This window comes from Festucalex cinctus, chromosome 10, assembly GCF_051991245.1.
Source record: "Festucalex cinctus isolate MCC-2025b chromosome 10, RoL_Fcin_1.0, whole genome shotgun sequence".
Lineage (NCBI taxonomy): Eukaryota > Metazoa > Chordata > Actinopteri > Syngnathiformes > Syngnathidae > Festucalex > Festucalex cinctus.
In genome coordinates this window covers 27,286,806-27,311,218 of record NC_135420.1, presented here as the reverse complement: position 1 = coordinate 27,311,218, position 24,413 = coordinate 27,286,806, and the positions used below count along the sequence as shown (strand labels likewise).

The 24,413-nt window shown below is 39.7% G+C and overlaps 2 protein-coding genes across 3 annotated transcripts; one reads left to right on the top strand and one right to left on the bottom strand.

Annotated features, from left to right (window-relative positions):
• Positions 1-20: 20 nt before the first annotated feature.
• kng1 (kininogen 1) lies at positions 21-5,832 on the top strand. Its single transcript, XM_077533161.1, has 9 exons — positions 21-187; positions 303-380; positions 1,483-1,623; positions 2,509-2,625; positions 2,720-2,795; positions 3,039-3,208; positions 3,284-3,394; positions 3,486-3,581; positions 4,667-5,832. Exons 2-9 carry the CDS (start codon positions 324-326, stop codon positions 4,952-4,954), a joined length of 1,056 nt encoding a protein of 351 aa, XP_077389287.1. The 5' UTR covers positions 21-187; positions 303-323; the 3' UTR covers positions 4,955-5,832.
• On the bottom strand, positions 5,711-22,813 carry pik3ca (phosphatidylinositol-4,5-bisphosphate 3-kinase, catalytic subunit alpha). Of its 2 annotated transcripts, XM_077533158.1 has the most exons (26): positions 22,468-22,813; positions 22,028-22,122; positions 20,715-20,808; positions 20,471-20,639; positions 20,174-20,300; positions 19,238-19,447; positions 18,786-18,880; positions 18,500-18,655; positions 17,995-18,240; positions 17,778-17,863; positions 16,885-16,990; positions 15,132-15,284; positions 14,809-14,943; positions 13,799-13,923; positions 13,251-13,332; positions 12,965-13,129; positions 12,418-12,521; positions 12,113-12,284; positions 11,864-11,970; positions 11,662-11,783; positions 11,261-11,339; positions 10,994-11,164; positions 10,778-10,895; positions 9,697-9,848; positions 9,308-9,470; positions 5,711-8,354 (listed from the first exon to the last, which is right to left on the bottom strand). In XM_077533158.1, exons 3-26 carry the CDS (start codon positions 20,768-20,770, stop codon positions 8,247-8,249), a joined length of 3,207 nt encoding a protein of 1,068 aa, XP_077389284.1. In that variant the 5' UTR covers positions 20,771-20,808; positions 22,028-22,122; positions 22,468-22,813; the 3' UTR covers positions 5,711-8,246. The 2 variants fall into 2 exon arrangements, 1 of the variants encoding a protein (XP_077389284.1); XR_013285207.1 differs by lacking the exon at positions 5,711-8,354 and having other exon boundaries at positions 9,326-9,470; positions 10,770-10,895.
• Positions 22,814-24,413: the final 1,600 nt, after the last annotated feature.

Genomic DNA, 24,413 nt, shown 5'->3' with positions numbered 1-24,413 from the left:
TTTGACTGAGCAGGTCAAACAAACAAGCAAACATTGACTCTCCGTCCGCCCTCGTGTTCGTGCGTGTTGATCAGTGAGTCATCGTCCTTCTCAGCACCGACAGTACATTTTCAGGAAAAGTTCATTCAGTCGGCCATTCCGGGGGGGAAGAGGAGTCCAGTCCAATCGGATCAACTTTCGCGTCAATGTAAGAGCAGCGCTTTTTTTTTTTCATTGCTTGTAAAGTTGGAGCTTGCGATCGTATTATTTTAAATCATGTGGCCCTTTTAAACTAAAACTTTTTTGTCTCCTCTTTGCCTCAGAGTGCAGAAGAAGCCAGCATAATGAGGAGTCTGAGTTTGCTGCTTCTGTTGGGCTTCGTTTTTAGCTTTAGTTTTCAGGTAAGATCATTCTAATCACATTTCAGTCTTTTGAGCTCCTTGAGCCAAGCGTCACGTGCCAAGGTTACAAAATGGCTGCAACTAGGGGTGGCGAAATTAGTGCATTCATTTTGACGCCACTATTTTATTTATTTTTTTAAATGCCCAATTAATTAATGAGCGCCCCTTACTTGGAAAGCCTGTACTGGGGAGAATTCCAGTCGCAATGCAGCAGACACGTCCACGTCAAAATTTAGCAGAAATAAATTTCATAATAATGCATTTATTGTGGAGACTGGGGTCAAGTTTGTATTTTACAATTTTAAAAGTTTAAAAAGTTACTTCATGTTAAAGATTAGATAGCTCTTAACTCATTCACTCTCAGCCATTTTCACAGAAGCAATTCCATTCGCTTTAAAAAAAAAACGTATAAATACGTCTTTGGGACACTTAAAACATATAAAAAACGTATTTACACGTTATTGGGAGCAAATAATATAAAAATAAAAATGCACCAAGCTGTCACCAACGTCTTACAAATCCAATTATGCCATCTAGTGGCAGAAAAATGACCTGAACACAAATCAATATCACATTTGTTTTTTTTACCGTACAGTACATCTTTTTAATTTAACTCAATTTTATGAATTATTATGAAATTACTGTATTATTCACTATAAATGCAGCCATATTTCTGTTGGTTTAACATTTTTTCCCACTTTTATGTAAATAAGAGTTTGAAAAATTTTATTGTACATTTTGAACAGATATAAAATCTGCAATTAATCGTGAGTTAAATACTTAAGTCATGCGATTAATTGTGATTAAAAATTGTAATGGCCCTGACACAAATGCAATTATGCCATCTAGTGGCAGAAAAAAATGACCTCAACATAAATCCAGATCACACTTGTTTTTAATTTGAACTCAATTTTATGAATTATTATGAAATTACTGTATCAATGACCATAAATGCAGCCATATTTCTGTTGGTTTAATTTTTTTCCCTACTTTTATGTTAACAAGAGCTTGAAAACGTATTTTGTTGTACATTTCTAACATCTGCAATTAATCGTGACGTGAAGTTTTTTTCTTTTTTGTTTCTGACTGTCGACTCTTGAAGGACGACGTCCAGCCGGGTGTTCACATCTTCTGCGATGACCCGTCTGTGGAGAGGGCCGTGACCTACGCCTTACACGCCTTCAACGACAAGCTGACCACCAGCTACAAGTTGGCCCTCTTTCAGATATTGACAGCCACCAAGGTAAAAGACGTTTTCAAACCTACACCTGGATTCATTTGTCTGATTGGAATGAGATAGAATTACCTGAAGTAGCATTAAAAGGTACGCAAGTTTTACTGATTTGGTGACGCAGCGCTGTTCGACGACTGCAACTTATCTTTGCTTTGCAGCTGCTTCTCTCTTAGAGGGAAGTATATCGTGGTTCCTCTTTTATTAAAAAATTACGGAAGCGTAGAGCTGCCAATGTGGAGTAAACATTTTTGGCCGGCGAGTATGTTCGAACATAGTCACAAATACGTTCAAACATTATCGCAAATAGACTTAGACTTGACTTTATACTGCGTAAGAGCAATACCCCGTTGCATTATGGGGCAAAAAAAAAAAAGACGAACCTAAAACATGCACGGCAAACATAATAAATCGTAAAAGTTACGAATGAACACTGTTTTTTGTCGACTTAATTTTCTAATAAATTTGTCATGTGGCCCAAATGCCGAAAAAATTTAGTTTTGTTTTCACTCGCGCATGCGCAAATAATACCCCGTGGCATCATGGGAAGGTATGCTAACTTTGTAGCATGTAGCCTACAAGTATGTTCCAACGTATTTGCGAGTATGTTGGAACATATTTGCGAGTATGTTGGAACACATTTGCAAATATGTTCCAAAATATTTGCGAGTATGTTCGAACATACTCGCCAGCCAAAAATATTTACTCCACGTTGGCAGCTCTACGTTTCTGTATTAAATGGCATTAGCGTTAGCAAATATTTAAAATATTTTCTTAAAAAAACAACAATTGGTGCCTTTCAGTCCCTAAAATAAATCATGACCTCTTCATGCATGGCTAAAGTTTTTTCAAGAAGTTTGTTCAACAATGAAACTGTTTGTGTGCGTGTTTCCTCAGTCAGAGAGCGACTCGGAATCGTTCTACTCGCTGCAGTTTTCCAGCAGGAGGAGCGACTGTATGGCTGGAAGTCCCAGACCGTACACGGATTGCAACTATCACCCTTACGGCCGCAAAGTAATCACATTTCAACGCTTTTTCCACTCTTTTGTGACTTGAATCTTGTCGACTTGCAACATCGCTAGCATCGACTGAAACATTTTCCTTCTAGGTGCCTATCTCGTGCAATGCCACTGTCGTCATGACGGAGACGGAGATAGACACCAAAGAGGTGCACTGCCTGCTCGGTGAGTCATTTGGGTTCACGGCATGCGCATAACGCTGAGTTCCGTCAAAGTAAACAAGCACGAGCTGCACGAAAGGCAGCCACATCTGTGCAAGGACTCGCTCAACGTCGGAATGATTAACTGCCATAGTAATCAATAGAGTCCAATAGAGTTGCAACGACGACAGATTGTGGCCCCCTCCAAGTTGCCCGTCACTGCTCTAGAACATTTTATTTTTTTATTTTTTATGTAATCTTTGTGTAGATGACCATATCGTACCCGAGAGAGCTTCCTGCCTGGGCTGCCCGATTGTGATTGACGAGAACTCTGAGGACATTAAAGTTCCTCTGTCAGTCTCCGTCTCCAAGTACAACTCCATCTCCAACTCTACGCACCTGTTTAGTCTTAACCAAATTGGATACTCAACGAGACAGGTAATGACCGACGTTAGTGGTGGTGGGAGGGAGCAAAGTGTTGTTAAAAATCGAAAGACGCTTGTGGCCAATTAGGTGGTGGCAGGCTTCCTATTCAAACTGTGGTTTGACATGAAGAAGACCACCTGCGCCAAGGCCCAACACAACGAACTGAGTGACCTGTGCGTGCACGACAACGAGACGATGGTACGTCAACACGTTTGCCTGGCTGTGTGTGACGTTTGCCGGCCCGGGCGGATTTCTCACAAGCTCTCCCCGCTTGCGTGCATGTGTGCAGGAGATCGTTAACTGTCACTCCACGGTGGATGTTGCACCATGGAGACACGTGCCCCCTCGGGCCAATATGGAATGCAATGAGGGCCCTCTGCCTGTGGTAGGCAAAATTCATCACATATTACCACAAAACTGTACAGTAGCATATAGTTATCTGTAGATTTAGTCCCCCTGACACAATTAACACAGTTAATGATAAAACTTTTAGCAAAAGGAGATTTAAAAAGTCTATACATCCCTATTCAAATGTTTTTTTTTCCGTTTTTTTTTTTTTTAAATGTCACATGCCTGTATAACAGTGATCTATTTATTTATTTATTTTCTTTCTTTTTGATTTTTGTTGTTTAATTGGAATTAGTTTTAATTTGGTCTTAGAGCAGTTTTCTTAGTTTTTATTTTTTTAATGCTTCATTTTATTAGTTTTTTTTAATTAGTTTTAGTGTGAGTTTTAGTTTTTGTAATATATGTTATATTTGAGTGCAAGGTAAAAAAAAAAAATTTTTAAAAAGCGTAAGTGTTGTGTCATAAAGTAAGCTATAATTCTCAAATGGCTCTGACTTCCCGTCTTTTGGATTGACATAAAACAATGTCGCAAGAATTGTAATTAGTTTTAGCGTGTAGCTTATTTTCAGTAAGCGTTCAGGTTTTGTTTTGTTTTAAAGCATTTTCATTTCTATTTTATTTAAAAAGTGATTTTTTTTTTCAATTTTAGTTTGTTACTTTGTTATCATTGACCATAATAACCTTGATGTATGTCTTTTTTTTTTTTTTTTGTAGCACACCTGTCCTGCAGTAAAAGTATTTTCATACAAATATTTATTATTAAGTATTGAAATAAATAATTGTTTATGACTTCAGCCATATTAGCATTAGTGATAGTCTACGGTGCATTCCCAATTTACTTACAGTAACATTGCCACGATTGACGCAACCACCCATAAAAAGTTGCCTAGAGATGCCACAAGATGGCTGCAGAGCACATGAAACGCCTCAACGTAATTCAACAAGTTGCTTGACGCTTTTTTTTTTTTCAGCGCCTATTAATACATAATACACATACTCTTGATCATCTTTTCCCGCCTGCCATTATATGTCCGAGCCACATTTTCCCATATTAGGTGATCATACATCAAATGAATCCTTTACCAGAAGAAATTCTGAACTCCAATCCACTTGTGCATGCAGATGATGCATACTGAGCCCATGACCCGGCGCCTGCCTCCCGGCTGGACCCCCTTTAGGGCAGACGTAGTTCACTTGCTTAGACCGCCAGCACCTGTAGTCAAAGAGGAATCATCGGAGGAGGACGCAACAAGCGCATCTCCCACTGCCGCAACTGACGACAACCCCTTCCACTGCCCGTCCAAGCCGTGGAAGAAATTCCACCCCGCCCATCCTGTCGCTCCCCCGCTGGATGACATACCTCCACCTCCAACAAACAGGCCTCCCCATGATGAAGACCTTCTGGGGTGAACGCCTCATCAACAGTCATCAGAATCGAGTCCCATGATCATCATTGGAATGTTGTGAAGAAATGTCCAAATGCCATCCCAAAAAAAAAAAAACAAAAAAAAAAAAACGTTAAGCCAAGACAGGGTTTGATTAGACATGAAAAAGTTGATATCAGTCCATTAACATTTGTAAAATACAACAGAATCGTGGCACTGCAATGTGGGGATATAAAGATTTCCTAGTAGTAATTCGATAAGTGTTTTTTGTTTGTTTTGGCTTTCTTAACAAATAATTACTACAATTATTACAAACATTAACATACAATCGTGTTGTTGCTAGCCAACTTGCTGTTGCTAATGACCCGGAAGTGGAATCTTCTCGTTCTTTCGCAAACAATTCATTGCGTTAAAACGCAAATAGTTTTGCGTTATATCGCAAATTATTTCAATATAACGCAATAGTTATTTCAATATAACGCAATATTAGTATTATTGCAAGGTATTGCGTTATATTGCAATCTTAAATATTTTAGTGATGTCCTCTACCGGGCTCCGAACTTTCTGGCTGTTGATTTTTCAAATGGAACAAAAGTTCATTTCAGCCCCTGTAGAGAAACTTTGACTTAACCATATTACCCCTAAAAAAATAAAAAAAAATAAAAATGAAAGTAAAGGGCTTCCTGTTAATTCCATCTTGCATTGAAGAGTTAAAATATTTTATTAGAGGCCTGCTTGGCTAACTGGTAGAAGCCACACGTGCAAAAACACACACAGATAGTGAATGTTTAACAAATGTATTTGTACATCTTTACAGGACGCTCACATAGTCAGTCAGTCAGTCAATCCAGGTACAAACTTTTACCCTGTGACCAGGCAGCCAAACAAACAAACAAACAAAAACCCCAAACACATTAATGAGACGACGAACCGGTCAAGTGTTCCAAAAAGGAAGCCAACTTAAGGCATTCTTTTCCTAAATATGCGTGACTGCTCTTCATCCAATCTCATGAAGATAGGGTGTGAAAAAAAAAACAATAATGTACATTCATAGTTTAGGCTAAGGTTTTGTCAGCATGTCATGGTATGGAAATAAACACTGCATAAAAAAAAAAAAAAAAAAAAAAAAAGTCTGATTACCGTATATAATCTCTGCGTCAGTGTTTGTTTTGGGTCATTTCAGAAGAATGTTCAGAAGTGGTAATCAACAATGATTTGATCCCAAGTGCATAAGTTTCAAACCCTCAAAATCCGCTGAGAACCGTTTTAAAGGCTCAACAACATAAAAGTTACATTCATAACTATATAGAAAGTTCAACAGGAAACGAAATGCTTTACAAAAATGAACACAAAACCTCGTTTCACATTACAATACGTCGTGCATTTGCTTTGTTTGTGTGATGTTTTGGTTCATTTGTTGATACTCTGACGGCAGAATTTCTCTGTTCATTATAAACGGCTAACATGTTAGATAAGGAAAAAAAAAGAAAAGAAAAAAAAAAAAGTCCTAAATCAAATTTTCAACAATCATACATTACTAGGTATCATTTTGAGTATCAACTTGCGAACTATTCATGGAAAAGTGGTCTTGATGTCAGTTCACGTTCACAAAAATGGCACAAGAATCCTACAAAGCACTTGCAGCTCAACACACCTTGATAAACATAAAAAAAAACACTGTGGTTCACATTTCTGATACTTGAAGGAAAATATCCAATCAATATCATGTTCAATCTTGTTTTTTGTTTTTTGTTTTCCCCCTCTCTGCATCTCCCTACAAGCAGAAACAAAATAGCGCACACGCACGAAGACCTGCCAAATAAATTCTGCAATCGGCGCAAACAAATTAACACGTGTTCGGTACATTCACATGGACAGGGAAGAACATTCAAACACTCATTTAGTTTGCCATAAAAAAATAAAATAAATACAAACATGTATACTGCTGAATGCTTCATGGCGGTTTCAGAGAACTATTTCGAAAACATGCACACACAAAAAAAGGCTGCAAATCAGTTGCAGCCTTTTTTTTTTTTTTTTTTTTTTTTTTGCTTGACTGCATGATGAACTTTGAACGGCCTAGAAAAAACAGACCACAAAAAAAATATATATATATATATATATATATATATACATTCAAGCAAATACATTGCAACACCATCGCAGCAGAGCACGATTTTTTTCTTAACTTATACAAATACAATCAAATGTGAAGTTGGCAGGTTTTGTTTCATGTCGGGGCAGCATGCGCACGTTTTCCGGCAGGTTCTCAAACAAGTGTCAAAATGTGCTGTCAGCCTCAATAATGTCAAGTGTTTAAGTGTTAAAAAAAATGTCATGGTGTGATATCGTCGTGTCACATTCCACATTCTCAAGATGGTCGTCGGAAGATTAAGAGGCAAATTCCCGCGCGTGCAACATTGTGGAGTGGAACGCGGCCACGCAAAAAAAATAAAATAAAATTTTTAAATCAACAGGAAGACGCGACATTCGCGTTTGCATGAAAATTCCAGTTAGTGCAGTAATAAGAGCCACGGAAAAGACACGCGTCTGCTTTGCTCAACTGAAAAGGATCAAAAACTTTTTGAAAAGTAATCATAATAATAATATTTAATTCCATTGAGATGCTGAGGACTGACCCCCCAAAAAGTGGCATGCAGGCTTAAAAAACAAAAAAACAAAAACAAAAAAAAGTGACTGCAACTGGTACTTCACATCCTTTCCAAAGTCATCCTTGTGTTTTTGTTCTTTGTTTTGATGACGAGACAACAATCACCCTGAAGTTGGTTGAAAGATCTCAAGGCGCACCACCAACAAATGCTCCCGAGGGCGGAGTGCTGTTTATGTTGAGGTCGGGATGGAAACAAACAAACAAACAAACAAACAAAAACGCTTCGGAGGCAAAAGTGTCGCTGACCTGTTTCACCACAAACATGGCGGAAGACCAAAGACGGAAGAGAACGAGGGCAGCCATCACAGGTCAACATTTAGTTCAGGTGTTGTTTTTTTGTCCTCTTCTACTTGAAAATGTTTTCTAAGAATTTTTTTTTTTTTTTTTTAGGGTGGGGCCACAGTGCAGCACTAATCAAGCAGCAAGACTCACCCAAGTGGCTACATTTGTAGCTGGATGACCAAAAATGGTCGTTTTGCAGTCAAGTGGTAGTCGACAAGTGTTTAAGTGCAATCCTCATTGGGTTTCCAGTGTTAATATATTTAAAAAAAAAAATGATTTCAGTGCCAACACAACAAAGAATTAGACACTATTGGCAAGAAAAAAAAAAGAAAAAAAAAAAGGTTTGAATGCGTTTATGTGCGGCTTAGTTTAGTGCATGCTGTCGAATAGTGTGGAAAATCCAGTCCATCTTGGTGGTCCAACCGCCGTGGTGAGCGTCATTCATCTGTTTCATAAAATAGTCCAACGCCTCCTGCAGAAGGAAAAAAACACAAGGAAAGATTAGTTGTAGACCATTCAAACCGATTATTAGCAGTAAAGGAGACAGATAACTGATATTTCATGCCGATATTCAGTGGCAGTAAAAGAGAAAATATTAACGTTAAAAGCTTTAACATTATCTTTTTAAACGGCACAATGCACCTTTAAGCTAAATTAAAAACAAAGTAAGTAAATAGTTCCCTCAAGTTTTCGTCTATAAATTCAGTTTTCCAAAATTTTTGTAATTTTAGTTAATTTTTAGGGGATTAATTAATTTAATTGTCTTTTTCTGTTTAGGACAAAATCACCACCAGAAATTAAGAGAAGCCCAGATGTGAAAATTGAGAAATAGTTTGTTTAAATCCTGTATTTAAAAAGTGCCTTCTCCTGAGTGAAACCGGCAGACTGGGCCTTTAAGCTACAGCATTTTAATGTTGGTCATCATGGTGGTGTACAATAAAAACAAAAATACGTAGCGTGCTAAATATTTTTTGGGTGGTACTTGGTATCAAAATGTTGACAATTACTGATCCTAGAGGGTTTTTTTTTCCCAGCTAACTTTTTGTCAAGAGGCTGCTAACCAATCACTACTCGCGGGGGATGAGGACGGAGCCCTGTTGCACACCACGCAAATATGTGAGTATTTGACACTCATCCAAAAAGGTTTAAAATCGTCTGTAAATGCCACAAATATGGTGGAAAAGCACTTTTTTCCCCCACATGACAATGTGCCTACATGACAATCCGACACTCACTTCAATGTTGTCTTGACCCCAACATGCCACAAGATGGAGGCAAAACAATATTTTTACATTGATTTGTACAAAAACAGGTGACTAGATGAACCTGCCATTTTGAATCCATTCACAAGAAGTCGTAAGTGTAGAAAAAAAAAAAAAATCTGAGACATCATTTGGATGAAGAACATTTGATCTTCGATGATACCTGTTCCGTTTTTTCCAGGGCCAACGTCTTCCTGATGTAGGCGATGTCATCAAATGACTGCAACTCGGGCATGCCGGAGCCCAGCATCATGGAGAACAGGTTGATGAACAGGTTGGCATGCTGTCGGATGGCCAGGTAGGCTTTGTAGCACATTTCCTGGAACCTTGCAGGCCACAAAACGAAAACACGAATGAGCTTGGAGCGCTTCAAAAAGACAAATGACACATCAAATATTGAAAGCAGCCAACAGCTACAATAACACAAAAGGTTGAACATTTACAGCAGTCAGTTAGGTAAGAATTCCTTATCAACAATTCCGCTGTTTTAAATAAAAAAAAATAAAGTGGGAACTACTAACTAATCAGTCTGTTTAAAAAGCATGCGTGCACCTCTCAAACTCTTTGGTCTTGGCGCACTCCTGGGAGCCCTTGCTGATGACGATGAGGAAGTCTTGCGTCAAGACGAAGGGCACTCGCTCTCTCTTGTAGCCAAACTTCTTTTTCTTATGGTCCAGGAAATGTCCAAAATCGATATGAAATAACTGAGGCACAGTACGGAAGACGTCATTGCATCGATTTCTTTCGTCGTCGTGCTCGATTCCATCCTCACATTTCAAAACCTCTCAACAGAACAAAGCTTGTCTTTTACCACAAGATGGCACCGACGGACTATTTTTCTCATGGAAAAGTAGGACTACTCCGAGAACTGGCATGTCACCTGTTCATCAAAATGCCACAAACAAGATGGCAACAAATCCCTGTCCAATAATAATAGAAAAGTGTACTTCATTTATTGGACAGAAAATCGGCTCCATTTTGTGGCATCTTGCTGCCAAGGTTGTGAATTTTGAAATCCAAACTGCTGCCCCAACCACACTCCAAAGTGTGATCATGTCCAATGACAACAATTTTCCATTCTTTTTTTTTTCCTTCATTTGCTTCTTTTTTTTCTATTTTATATATAATAACTTATAGTACATTATTATCATGATATAAGTTAGCAGGCTAATGATGATGCTAATGCTAAGTTAGAAGGCTAATGGTAATGCTTAGTTAGCATGCTAATGTTAACTTAGCATGCTAATGCAAATGTTAACTTAGCATGCTAATGCTAATGCTAAGTTATGGTCATGCTAATGTTAAGGTAGCATGCTAATGCTAAGTTAGCATGCTAATGCTACCTTAGCATTCTCATGCTAAGTTAGCATGGTAATGTTAATGCTAAGTTAGCTTAGCATGCTAATACTATCTTGCTGACATTGAGAGGTAAAGTACACCAACATTTGGCAAAGTGTTCAGTGCATGCGGATTTCCACCTTGCAAGAGTCAGCAGTCACATCCAAAATTTCCGCGGAAATTTTTCTAGTTTTTTCATTTGTATCGCATGTTCGCTGTTCAATAACAATCTATATTTCCATGTTGACAATGGAACACACTTTTAAACAAAAAAAGTGAGCACTTACGCGCTTACCTGCCCATCATCTTTGACCATAATGTTGCTGTTGTGTCTGTCTCCAATCCCAAGAATAAATGTAGCTACGCAGTAGCCAGCGCAGGACCTTGTAAAAAGGTCCACAGCCATATCATACCTGCAAGTCAAATACAGAAAAACGTCAAAAAAAATAAATAAAATTAAAAAAAAATAAATATTGGGACGAGTCAGTCACAAGTGACAAGACAGACTTACTTCTCTCCCTTGTTCTTGTCTCGTAGCCACTGATGCAGAGTGTTGGAATTGAACTGCAAAGCCCCTTTCAAGCCGCCTTTGCACTGAATCTGCATGATGGTGTGTGAGCTGCGGACCACCTCGATCAGACCCACGCAATCTCCTAACGACAGACAGCCGTAGGGCAGCATGCTGGACGGGGAGATGGGAACACGCACACGCATGACAAGATTCCGACACTCAGGTGGGAAGTTAAGTGACAACGCTAAACTGCTAGAGGAAACGTACCGAAGGTCAAGTCCCTGATTCTGCCAAATGTTCTCCATGATTTTAATAATCTGCAAAGTCAGCATATCTTGGCGCAGGTCTGCAGCGTAAAACAGATAAGAAAGACAGTCAATACGCAGAGATACGGAAGAGGGTTAGGGCCAGTGAAGAGAGAAAAAAAAGTTTGGCAGGATTCTCACTTTAAAGTCATAATTCTGACTTTAACGTGAGAATTCTGATTTTATTTTCAGAATTCTCACTTTAGAGTCAGAATTCTGACTATTAATGCTGCTATTATTTCACTTTAATGTGAGAATTCTGAGAATAAAGTGAGAATCTTGCCAAACTTTTTTTCTTCTCTCTCTTCACTGGCCCTAATCCTCTTCCGTACAGCGACACTGCAATGATGCGGTGTACTCTACCATCTCCATTTTTGAAGATAATCTCATTGTTCTGAAAGAGAAGCTCAGACATGATGTCCGGGTTTTCCCAGTTGAGCCACAGCGGCCTCTTCGCCGATGACATGATCCTGCATTCCTCTAACCTGCGCATTGAACATCATCGCATGAGTCCCTTTAGCACACTCGAACGTCCCTTCGTGCTTCAGCCAGCGGTAACGCTAACCTCAGGTTGCCCAGTTGGTGTGCAGGGTTAAGAGGGGAGGTGAAATTCTGGAGTGCATCCATGTAGTCGGGTCTTTTCATCTGGTCCACCAGGAAGCGCATCTGAACCTTCACACACAAGGCAAAAGAAGCGCATAAATATTTACAAACAATAAAAATGTGGTGTGATGATTTCAGAATAAAAAAAAAATAATAATAAAATAAAATAAAATAAAATAAAATAAAATAAAAATTTCCCAACGGGAGTTACCTTCTGCGTCTCATCCTTTTTCTCCTGTTTCAGGATATCAGTGAGATTGATGAGCTTCTCCATGGCCTCCACCTGCCTGCTCAGGTGTTTGAGGTACATGCCGCAGGCCCTGCAGTAAGCCTCTAACAGCAGACCGAACCTTTGGCTCACCGTTTTGTTGTGCATTTCGGCCCTGCCAGGAAGAAGAAAAGCAAGACTGTTGATTACCTTTGCATGGCGGGGAGAAAAAAAAAAGAAAAAGAAAAAACACTGTTTCTGCAAAAAGGCAAGCTGGTATGTGAGGAAACAAATTTGAAAGAACTCACTTGAGATGCCAAAAGAAAAAATGTCCTATTCTTTGATTAGTTAGTGCCTTTTTCAGTAGAAAACGGGCCAGAGGATTGTCAAGGTACTGCTCATATTTTATAACCTGGCACAGAAGAGACAGAAATCAACAATTACTTTATAAGGAATTACAAAAAAAATAAAATTTTATCCATTTTAACAGAAAATTACAAGTCACCTAAAACATCACAAATACAGGAAAGTCACAAAATTGTTTGATTCTGTATTTATTGTATTTTGTTTTATACCCTTGTTTTTATACTGTATTTGACTATACATTGATTTGTTTTTAACCCTCAACTATAGGACTTGAAATGTAAAGTGAATTAAAAATTAAATGTATTATTATTATTATTATTTGTATTTATTTATTTATTTTATTTTTATACATTTTAGTTGTGTTGAATTGTCATTAGGATTACGAGGTGGTCCTTGAAAAATCTTCTCCTGTTTAAGGTGCTCCTTGACCCAAAAGATTTGAGGACCCTTATTCTAAGACCCCCGATAAGACACCAAACATGCACGTACCTGTACAAGCTGGATGAGGTACTGCGACAGTTTGTCATCAGTCAGGTATTTGTCAAGGCAGCGGACGGCAAAGTGTCTGACCATGGGGTCCGGGTAGTTGCAGTCCAGCAATTCCATGGCTTGCTCCGGACGGATGGACGGCCATTCCTTCAACAGGCAGTACATCTAGCACGATGAGAGTAACAGTAAGACTAATCATTTCAAATGTTGTGCATTTGGCATTAGATATATATATATAACAATCTGCTGCTAAAATATTAGTGAGACACATTTTGAATCAGAATACCTGTGCTACTTCGTCTCTGGAGTTCCATTTGACAGCAAGGAGGATCTTGGGAAGAATTTCTGGGAAATTCATGCAGTAGTGCCTGGTAAAAAAAAAAAAAAAAGAAAAAGAAACATAGTATCAACAAGTTGTATGTAAAACAAGCCTACTTTCACATGTTTTCTCATTTAAAGTGGAAGTAAACATTTCTTGACAATAATATGTTGTATGTGACCTCACTAGTCCAAACATGACATTCTGATTCACATCACATTTGTGGAATCAGAGTTATGAAGCAAAATGCAGCCATTTTTATCCACAGCTCACCTGTGATTGGCTGCTACCTGAGACCTGAGCAATTGTGATGTCATCTTCAGTCGACAGTAAGTGGCAAAATGGCCGCCCCCTGAGATGGATCAAAACGGCTGGATTTTACGGCTTTACTCATGTTCCACTAACACAATATCAACCAGAATGCCATATTTAGGCTAGTGGTGCTACATAGAACATATTATTGTCCAAAAAAAAAACTGGGGGTTGACATCCCCTTTAAAATTGTTGGCAGCTACCGATGTCTCCACAGGAAGTCTTTCTCCTGCTCAGTGATTTCCGAGAGAGGGTCTCTATTACTGAGGTGTCTCAGCTGATCAATGTCACTCTCCGTCAGGGCGTGATCTCTCGCCACACGATTGCTCTGCAAACAACAACAGCGGCGAGAAAACACATTCGACTTCATCACACCGCTCATTATTATTCATATCATTGGAATTGTACTATTCCCGTCTCAGGTGAAGCAAAGATGTGAATCGGCGGTGAGAGTTTGACGTGCAGGGTAAACAATATAGTGGAGGGCAATTCCGGCATTGTGCACAGCAAATGAAGCTTGGCCGAGCTGCAGTGGTGATGCATTAGGAGCTGTTAGCAAAGCTTCTCATGCAACTCAGGTTACAGATAAAAGCTCTCACTTAATACACCAGGTTACTCCTTTATCATGAATAAATCACCTGTGTAGTCTCCCTTTCTTTGTGTCACCCAGTATCTGATAGACCCGTTAAAGATAATAATTTGCAAAACAAAAATGATGATTAACTTTGCGGATCTATGTCAAGTGAACAGTTTGCTACCGAGTCCCACTTTTGTAACACGATGGATAGGGACATGAGAAATAATAGATTCTTACGTTGCATTGCAACATTCATAATTGATTATGAAATCACGTCACGCTGACGGGATGAGCAAGGTGACCGCCTCATATCAGTGACATCACGTCACTTAAGCGAGCACCTCGGCGCTGTGTGACGTGAGCGCGCGCGTTTGAGATTCAGAGGCGCGATCTCTTATTGATGTGAGTTAAAATGTGCCAAGTTATTTCCTTCCAGTCCTCTGCAGTGGCCATGTAAAATGCTAAATTAAAAAAAAAAAATGTTTCCAATTGCATTTGAGAAGTATCAGAACTTTTGGGTCATTTTCGCGATAAGGTTGAACAAGTCATAACGATGAATTATTTTAGGTGAAAACACCAACCAGTAGTCGATGAATCCCGCCTAACTTTGTTGGAAGAAATGGTAGTAGTTAATACCTGTCCGGAGAGGTTGTAGTTGAAGCCAAGTTCCCTGGAGATGGTCCAGTTGGCGTGATCCTCCACAGCGTTCATATCGGGGTATTTGACTGGGCTGCTGAAGTGGTCAAATTCCAGCTCCAGGCACGGGGTTTCCTGCACAACACAATCGCGCCGTGAATATCAGCGCGATCCGTGAAAAGGGCTGCAAGAGGTGAAGAGGTTTGGGTTACTTTGTCAAGACTGAATTCTACTCAAGCGAATAATGTATTCTGACACCTCAACTCAACTAAGTGCTCTATCCTGGTTTACGGTATTGGGAGCAGCTGATCTTATTCGTTTACCTTATTGGGGTTGGAGCCGGTGACTCCAATGGGGTTGAGAAGATCTTCCAGGCCATGAGGAACCGGCCAGAGGTTCAGCGCCATCTTGTTGGACACCAGCGTGTGAGTGTAGTCAAACAAGTTGACGTTGCCCCAAGCCAGTGGACAGTGCTCCTTCAAGAAAGATCAGCAAAGTCCATTACACGAGTTATCGGCAAAAGTATTAAGAAGTTTTAAAAATACAGATAGACTGAGATGATTTTGTTTTACAATCCAGATTGTTCCAGAAGATGACACTTTGAGTTGAAATGCATCATTTTTTTTGTTTTGTTCTATATTTTGCTTTGGAGAAAATATCTGTTCCTCTTAATTTATACTCACTTTCCCTTTTTTAAATTTAATTTGTATATTAACTGGTAAACTGTCATGATGGGCTTTAAACATTATTTTGAGATGGTTAAACTCCATCAACTGATTACATTTTAAAGTTTTTAATTGTATAAATAATAGATTCGTGTTGTCTCTGTATCCGCAGCCGCAAATGACACGAATTGCACATATCTGTAAAAGAAAGATGGAATCAGTGTAGGTTTTGGCTGCACACACCCATACTTCAATGCAATAGGTCAGGTATGGAACAATCAATGAATTATATAACAAAAATTAATTGATTATGAATTATATAACCATGTATCTTTTACAGAAACGTGCAATTCGTGTCATTTACGGCTGTGACTACAGAGACCACGTTGTGACGGGTGAACATCCGTAAACTACAAAATCCATCGATGTGATTTGAACATCTTCCCTTCGAGAAGATGAAACCCCAAATCCAAACATGATTATTGATTGGCATGTCTCCACTTAGTAGTCGTGTTTCAATTCCATGTTTCGGTTTTATTGGCACTTGCTGAAACCAAAGAAAGGTTTACGATCACATCGCCATCTAACAAAGCGAGCTTGTCAGCGATAGACGCCGGTGATAAACGCATGGGGAGGTGGACAGCGTTTCATGTTGGCAGCCGCTCAAAATGTGGCTATTTAAAGTAAACGCTCCAACAAAAGGCTGCTGTCGAGAGGTGTTTATCTTTCATTCAGGTGCCGCAGGAAAGAACATCCCGCAAAACTAACCTCGACCTGGCAGGGGCACAGTAGGGTAAAGGACGAGCCCCTGGTGTCTGTTTACAGTATCCATGTCGGACACTCACTGACACACATCAGCACACATTTGTCCCGACCAGTGTTTTCACCAGTTCCCAAAACAAGTGTCTGATTTAATGACGGACACCGACAATTTTACATTACACACTAATTTAGGTGAGTTCAAATTATAGTGGACTGGTATCTACTGTGAAAGAAAATAAACAGTAGGAAATGAATGGTGTGCTCTTGCTTGAATACGAAGCAATAAATGATCAATTTCAAGACAGATAATTATGCTAGAAATAAACAGTAATGGGTCTACGCAACAGAATTCTGAATGTTGACAAAAATGGAAAAGTCCCCCCTCTGTGATAAAGTTTCTGATGACGTATTTATTCTTCCGAACCAAAGATCCCATTCACCTAACTAAATGGCCAAAAGTATCAACACTCAAACATATGAATTAGTGTTACCATGACAACATATGTAGGCAGCTTATATGTATGTATTACTAATATTAATACATCATACTGCACATATAGCTAGCAAATAGAGAAACTAAGTTTGACAGAAATTTCCAAAGAAGCTGCTGTCGATAAATTGAAACGCTAGCTATCACTTTCTATCGTACCTCTTTTGCTCCCTTCCTGCCTTTGACTGAGCAAATGGAAAGGCAGAGTCTGGCAGCTCGCGGGACATCTGGGATGTACATGTCGTAGGTCAGCCACTCGTTCCACCTGTAGGTGCAGAATAAATGTCGAGGACATTTGTCAAACTGCGTCATTGCCCGATGGTAGATCGAAAAACAAAAGACATGATCAGCATCGAGAAGGTTTTGCAATGAAACAGGACAGTGCTCAGGTGTAGGAAAAAAATAATAATAAATAAAGAGGTGGACTTCAAGAAATGAATTCGACAGATGGCTTCTGTTGTTTTACTGCCAGATATTTGGGGAAATTGGTAGGGATGCAACGAGAACGGCAATATCGTGATATCGCGATATGAAAACTGCCACAATATCGTCGTCGTCATGTCACAATATTAAAAGCAGCGAATCTGTTAAAAAAATAATAAAATGAAAAAAAATCAGGTTGATTTCCATTTGCGCAGTTCTAGCACCCCCTGGTGGCTAGTTTTTAGTGCCGTTTATTTTTCACCAGACATGTTTTGGCCTTCTATGTTTAAAATCCACGCTAATGGTCAGATGAAGGGGAACGTTGCCTCAGTATTGAGTGTTATTAGAGATTGTAGGTTGTTTATATGCATTGCTGTTATGTACAAAAGCACAGTATTGTGTTTTGTTTTTTTGTAGGAGCTCATATATTTTTTTACAATATTGTGACCTTTTTTCATATCGCCAACCTCCCCACAATATCGTGCTAATTATCGTATTGTGGCCTTCATATCGTGATCATATCGTATTGTGATGTTTGGATACGGTTACATCCCTAGGAATTGGTAGCGCCCTCGCAAATAAGGGACATAATATGAGTGTGTGAACGTTAAGCTAGTGGAAAATGTCACCTGGGGTTAGAGCAGGGCACTCTCTGCGTGTTCACGTTGTCACACATCTGTTCTCCTCCGTGGTAAATACCCGTTCTCACATAAATCTAAAAGAATACACAAATAAGAAAAACAAATGTTGAGAACGCGCAAAGCAGTCACATGCATCATGACAGTTGAACTGCTCAACCGTCTGAAAAATAATGATTTGTCCCATAAATGACGTCTATTCCCCCACCTTGTCGATGTCTCTAATGTTGACGTTGACGTAGGTCGCGCAGACGATCCGTATTCGCAGCGTCCCGTTGATGGTCCAGAGCGACTTGGCGGCCGCCTCGCCGTTCATGTAGGATGACGCCGTGGAGATGCGACGGGAGTATGACGGCATGACAAAGTTGTCAGTGGGCAACTGCGTGTACAGGCTGTCCTTCGCCATGAGCATCAAGTCGGGCATCCTGCTCAGCATGATGCAACTACGAATGTACTAGTAGCATAGGGAGAGAAAAAGTGCATTTGTAAAACGTGTGCACAGTTTAACAAGCTTCCCGCAGTTCATCAGTCAGACAAAAGGGGGACTTTCAAAGAAGTCATGTTTTAAGTGACAGGTTTGAGTTTTTTCCTCAAGTTATCATGCTGTTGAAATTTCTACAAATCTATCTATTTTCGATCTTTTGTGTCATGAAAAAGTATTTGCCCCCCTTCTCAAATTCTTACGGTATGCTTTTTGCATACATGTCATTTACCTTATATTGGCTGATCGGGTACTTTTCCAGCAGGTACTCATCACAGCCGCACACTTTGAGGATGTATTTACCCTGATATTCCTGAACACACATCTTCAGTTGCTCGGGCGAGAGCAGCATACTGCGCGTCTTCTTTCGAATGGCCTCCGCAATCACCTGCCATCAACAAAACGTGTTTTTCTTTAAGTCTGAGTCGCTGGCTTGGGAAAGCATCCTTTAAGGCCACGATATCGAACAGCTAAGCCGATCTTTGTATTCCTGGATTGCACACATGCATTCAACTGACCTGTTCGGGCACGCAGTCGTGGTTGATCTTCAACGTGTACTTTTGTTTGTCGTTATTCGGAAAAACAATCACCCAAATGACAACAATGATTTGACCTAAAACGGACGCAGACAAACAGGTTGAGAGACGCTGAATCGTGCATTCCTATTCCGGGTTGAGAGGTGATCTTTCTTGTCTTGAAGGCAGTGAAAACATAGTTTCATTTTTGTCTGGCTTTAAGTTTTGGCCGTGCTGTGGCCTTTTGCCCACCAAGAGTGCCGAGACGTTGCTCACATACCGTAATTATAAGTCACAGAGTTGACGCCACTAGCAAAGGATCTGAGAGGAGCCCCTCCTTTGTTTGGAAGACCATAAATGCTAAGCGGCAAACGATTTTCAGTTCACCGGCCTGATTTATTACTGCTGTAGTATTTCACTGACTTCACTGAGTAAAACCATGCAAACCCGCCTACCTTTGTCCAATTTGCTGTAAATGTGTTTTGGGAGTTCTTGCGTGGATTCGACATTGGGGGGATAAACGTAGAGGGCTCTGCTGTGGGGCCCGCTGGCATCTCGCAGTTCCACAGAGTCTTTACACACATTCAGGATGTTTCTCCGGAAGTCCTGAACTTCAGGGTCCTTCACCAGGTCAAACTCGCACACTGGCATACCGATGGCAAAACCTTGCAGGAGAAAAAAAAAAAAGAAAAAAAAAAGGATTAATCTTAACAGGTTACATGAGAAATTAAATGAACCTATCAGCATTGCCAACACAGGGTTTTAAATTGACCCTGTTGGGCCACCCGAAGTTCACTGGCTAATTTCATAAATAAATATGATGAAATCAACCCATTCTAGATTTTTTTTCATACTCAATATTCAATATTTTCCGTTTTACCCACTTAAAATCGATCAATTATCATGAATCTTTGCACTATGCTGCGCACATTTTTATTGTGAGTCAATTTAATTAAATACTTCCACCAGGAATAGCTTGAACAAGATATAAAGCCCGGAAATGACAAATATTGTTAAATAGTCAGTGAGATTTCTTGCGGGGAAAAAAAAAGGAGCTACACAGAAGCAATATTTTTTTAAGGATCAAATAATACACTATAAAAAAAAAAAGATAAATATTAAATAATCAGAGCAACATATTGGCTCATGGCGATGCCCCCAAAAATGCCCAGTGTAAAATTCTATTACTATTATTAATACTATTGTGTTATCATAGGACTGCATACTGTATTTCTCAAATGAAATAATGCAAATGCCCTTCAAAGGGCTATTTTGCTAATATGCAGCCTGATCATTTATTTAAATTGAACAGTACATTTCTACTTTTCCTCCTTCACTCTTCTTGCCTAAAGGGAACAGAACCAACTCTATCCGACTGTACTGAGACTCACCAATCTCTCTGTTGAGGATCTTTTCCTCTCTGTTGCCAACTGGTTCAATGACCTTGAGGAAAGGCTGAAAAAGTCTGAGGTCGCACAGCCGCCGCGTCTCGTCAAAAAACTCCTCCCGCTCAGCTTCCTATAAGACAGGAAAATTGAGACTCTCTCAACTATTACCTTCTATCGTGAAGACTCTAGGCAAAATCTAGACAGCTTCTGTAAACCATTTTGCATGGTGTGTGGCTTTGGACCTTTCATAGTGGATTACTGGTCAATCAGAATACTCAAGTGGGGGCTATTTATGCTTACCTGAGTAACACTGACAAAGATGTATGACGTCTCCTCCTGCAAGAGATGGTGGAGGGGATACTTTCGGGCTTCTTTGAACAGCTCATGCTTGATGGTGATGAGAGTGGCCTCACGGAGGCACTCCAGGGTCAGAATCATGCCATTGGGCAACAGGCAATCCACCAAGATCCTGCAGATACACACGCATTTCCTTGTCAAGTACCCAAATGACATGTGTATGTAAACGGAATGTGTCAGGCTCGACCTGGGAGGCATCAGGTGGATGCCCCATAATTCCCCTGAGGACGGCCTGGGAGGCATCTTCCTCTCTGTCTCCCCAGTTCAGCCACACAGAAAAGCTGCAACGGCAAGTGTAGGAGTTCAAAACAAGAGCACACGGAGAATATAAACTTCCACAAAGGTTCACACATTTATCCCAAACACAACAAAGGCTGCAGTATTCATAACTAACAGGAAACAGTTTCATTCATATTTTTTGCGGGTCACACTAATACACTAAATTTACTCACCAGAAGAAAAAGAGGGGGCTTCAATTTATCAGCAAAATCAAAACACTCGACTCAACTCAAGATCAAACATGTATTCCAACCCCTCTGAAATGTTCACATTTTGATTCCTGTCATGTCTGGGTTAAGTTTGAGTTCATGACCTTTTCAAGTTGGGAGGTCAAGTGTCTGTTTTGAACTGATGTAACCGTGATATAACCATCTAGTTTCAACTGGTTTTAGGCTCTATGATGTTTGTCAAGGAACTTTTATGCTATATGATGTTTGTTGTTGTCGGGAACAATCCGTAATCCTAATCAGAGAATTCCATGTCAGTACTAGTACTCACATGTCTAGCCACAACCAATGAGATTGATTGACTGTCTATTTAAGGGTCTGAGAATTGTGTGTTTTGCCGGATTATTGTCCACCTGTCCTGTGTACTGCCTCTCTTGAGTTTCTGCCTCTCGATGTGAATAAATAGTTAAAACCTTATTTGTGTCTGCGCCTTGGGATCCAACCTTCACCACACAACAATTCCACTGAAGGAAAATTACCGAGAACTGAGCAGGAAATCCACTTCAAAGAATGCGTAGTATTACTGTGTAAAATGAGCTTTTCAAAAATAAACTTGAGTAAAGGGCATAATGTGGATGGGCTGTGACCCTGATCAGGATGCAGCTAAGCACTTTGGGCCAAAAAAAGGAAGCTTCCTCACAACACAGGATGTGGGGAGTGGGGAAACATTGGCCTCCACACAAGCTTGCTTTGAATTCCCAAACAAGTAGCAGTTGAATGGACCTAGGACAACGCATAGCCAACCTAAAACAGATCTTCAATTTTGACATATTGAATTTGAAAATGTACTTTTAAAAAGCCATTTAATCATTTGCTTTCGACATTAACAAATTATCTATGGTCAAATTACACAGAAGGTCCTATTATAGATGGAATTTGTGGTATCGTTACTATTTCATCCACCAACACAGAATGTTACTCTCAAATTCCAGTAAATACATACAAACGTATCATCATTATCATTATTATTAAGAGGATAAACAGACAGACATACCTCAGAGAGCAGAAGATGACAGGCAAGTTCCACCCTTCATCTTTCAATCCAAGCTCATGTTGTCACTTGGAGGTGTGAACTGAGGAGAGATGAGACTGCACACAAACAACAACATCGGGTCAATCGGGGGTGACGTTAGCAACTAAGCTAGTAACGAGCTAGCTAACTTGAGTGACAGCACAGTGATGCTGCCAACTCGTACTGAGGCATAACGTGACATAATGATGATAAAGCTTGCGCAATATTTCACTGACAAGTACCCCAAACTGTCCAGTTATTGATGCCCATTATCATACACGTTTTACAAACAAACAAAAAAAAATGCTAATTTGCAAACAGCTAGCTTCTCGTTCACTCGCATGGGCTGTCTGTCATTCTGTCTGCTAAAACTTGTACTCATCCTGCTGAAATGTCTTCCACACCACATAAAAAAAACTAACCTTCCGTTTTCCATGGGCGTCAACGTGGTGAAAGGTTTGAAGGTGATGTTGGAGTCTCGGCACGGCTAACGCCAGCCAGCGAGGCGAGCCCTCCGGTTCTCGGCGGCCGTTGCTGATGGTCTCTCGACGCCGGTGTTTTGAGGAAGAAAAACAGACTGCTCTAAGCATCTATCGTGGGGGGGGGGGAAGACCCTTTAATCCACAATGGCAATTAGTCTTCTTCTTCTTCGCTGTGTTGCAACAGTAACTTCTTGTTATGAGGCCGGCGCAGTCAAAGCAGGAGGGATGATGAACGCTGGCGAGGATGTTGTGAAGTGAGCAGATCCGGTCAAGTTGTGCGGCTATACGTCGTCTGTTGGGGTCCTCCCAGAAAGCCTCTGAACATTAATACACACGGCACAAGTGCAGGGGTTAATAAAAACATCGTGCACCGCATGCGTGTAATTGCAGTCGGGAAGTGGAACAAAAGGAGTATGAAATGCACGTTTACTAGGGCTGTGAATCTTTGACTGTCTCACGATTCGATTCGATTACGATTTTTGGGTCTACGATTCGATTCAGAATGGATTTTCGATTCAAAATGATTTGATTGACAAATGATTTCTGCTTCAATTTACAGATATGCACAACATTGTAATGATCTACTCCAATCTGCTTTGCAAGACAAAATGACAAATAGAGACATTGAAGTGTCTTTTTTTATTTATTTATTTTATTTTTTTTTATTGTTTAAACGTTTATTAATTTTGTATTATTGTAAGTGCCTTTTTCCACAAAAACAGCATGTGGGCTACAACTGCCTTTTCCCCTTCTTCTTCATTTCTAATTTATATAAAATAATTTAAATACAATTTTTGGATATTAATAACACCGATTCGATTAATAAGTGAGAATCTCGATTCTTTTATGAATCGATTTTTTTGGCACACCCCTAATGTTTACAAATCTATACTGTATGTCAGTCCACATGTGAAGATGTTTGTTTTTTTGTTTTTTTTTACCAATATATAGTGCTGTTCTTTGACAATGAGAAGTTGTAGTTAATGCTATGGTTGAACAAACATGCCGTCTTGGGGATCTTCTGAAAAAAGTGATGATTTTGAATTACAAGGATTCCGAATTTCCGTCCCATGCAGATACTGTATTTTGGCCTACAAGTAGTAAACAAGTCCTTCAAGTTAAATGAAAAAAAAAAAAAAAAAAAAAAATCCCGAGGAATTGTAGCAAATTAATCAAGCCAGCATGGCTGACCTCGCCATCTGGCATACAGGACAGATTCCCGGTGGGCTGGCATCTTTTGGGGGTTGATGTGGTGCTATTTCATTTATTATTTTCCCACAAGAGACCAGCCCACAATTTAGAGGCAGCAGCCCATTAATCCAATTGCAACATGGACAAAGAAACTGAACCTGTCATCAACATTTAGCTTCATTTCAGCCCGGCTCAAAACCAACTGTGCGATGAAATTTGTTTATTTGCTGTATGATGTATATTATTCGCTAGCAATGTCAATCTTCGGCGCTGGAAGTGTATTATAATACAAATCATCAAGTTTTTACCGCAAGATCGTCATAAATCATTCACTATTGTCTTTCTTTGGGTAGACATGTTGAATTTACTCCGTATGCTCTTCACTGATTGCATCTGTTTGGCAATTAAAGGGATACTTCACTCATTGAGCCATTTTCAGCAATAAAAAGTTAATATTTAGTCTAGAACTATTGTGGAAGCTTCATTATTTTTAACGTACAATTAGTACATTTAAAAAAGTAATCTTTCTACTTGCTGTCGACTGTTGATGACATCACCTGTGCTGAGGAAGTACATAACAACCAATCATGGCTCAGTTTGCTGACCAACTCCAGAAAACAGGTGAGCCGTGATTGGTCGTTACCTACTTCCTCAGCACAGGTGATGTCATCATCAGTCGACAGCAAGTAGAAAAA

Coding starts and splice junctions, on each gene's coding strand:
- kng1 (XM_077533161.1), top strand. CDS start 324: ATGAGGAGTCTGAGTTTGCTGCTTCTGTTGGGCTTCGTTTTTAGCTTT. Junction 3,395..3,485: donor TGCACGACAACGAGACGATG/GTACGTCAACAC, acceptor GCATGTGTGCAG/GAGATCGTTAACTGTCACTC. Junction 3,582..4,666: donor ATGAGGGCCCTCTGCCTGTG/GTAGGCAAAATT, acceptor TTGTGCATGCAG/ATGATGCATACTGAGCCCAT.
- pik3ca (XM_077533158.1), bottom strand. CDS start 20,770: ATGCCTCCCAGGCCGTCCTCAGGGGAATTATGGGGCATCCACCTGATG. Junction 12,285..12,417: donor TTTTTCTTTTGGCATCTCAA/GTGAGTTCTTTC, acceptor TCTTCCTGGCAG/GGCCGAAATGCACAACAAAA. Junction 11,971..12,112: donor AAAAGGATGAGACGCAGAAG/GTAACTCCCGTT, acceptor TTGTGTGTGAAG/GTTCAGATGCGCTTCCTGGT.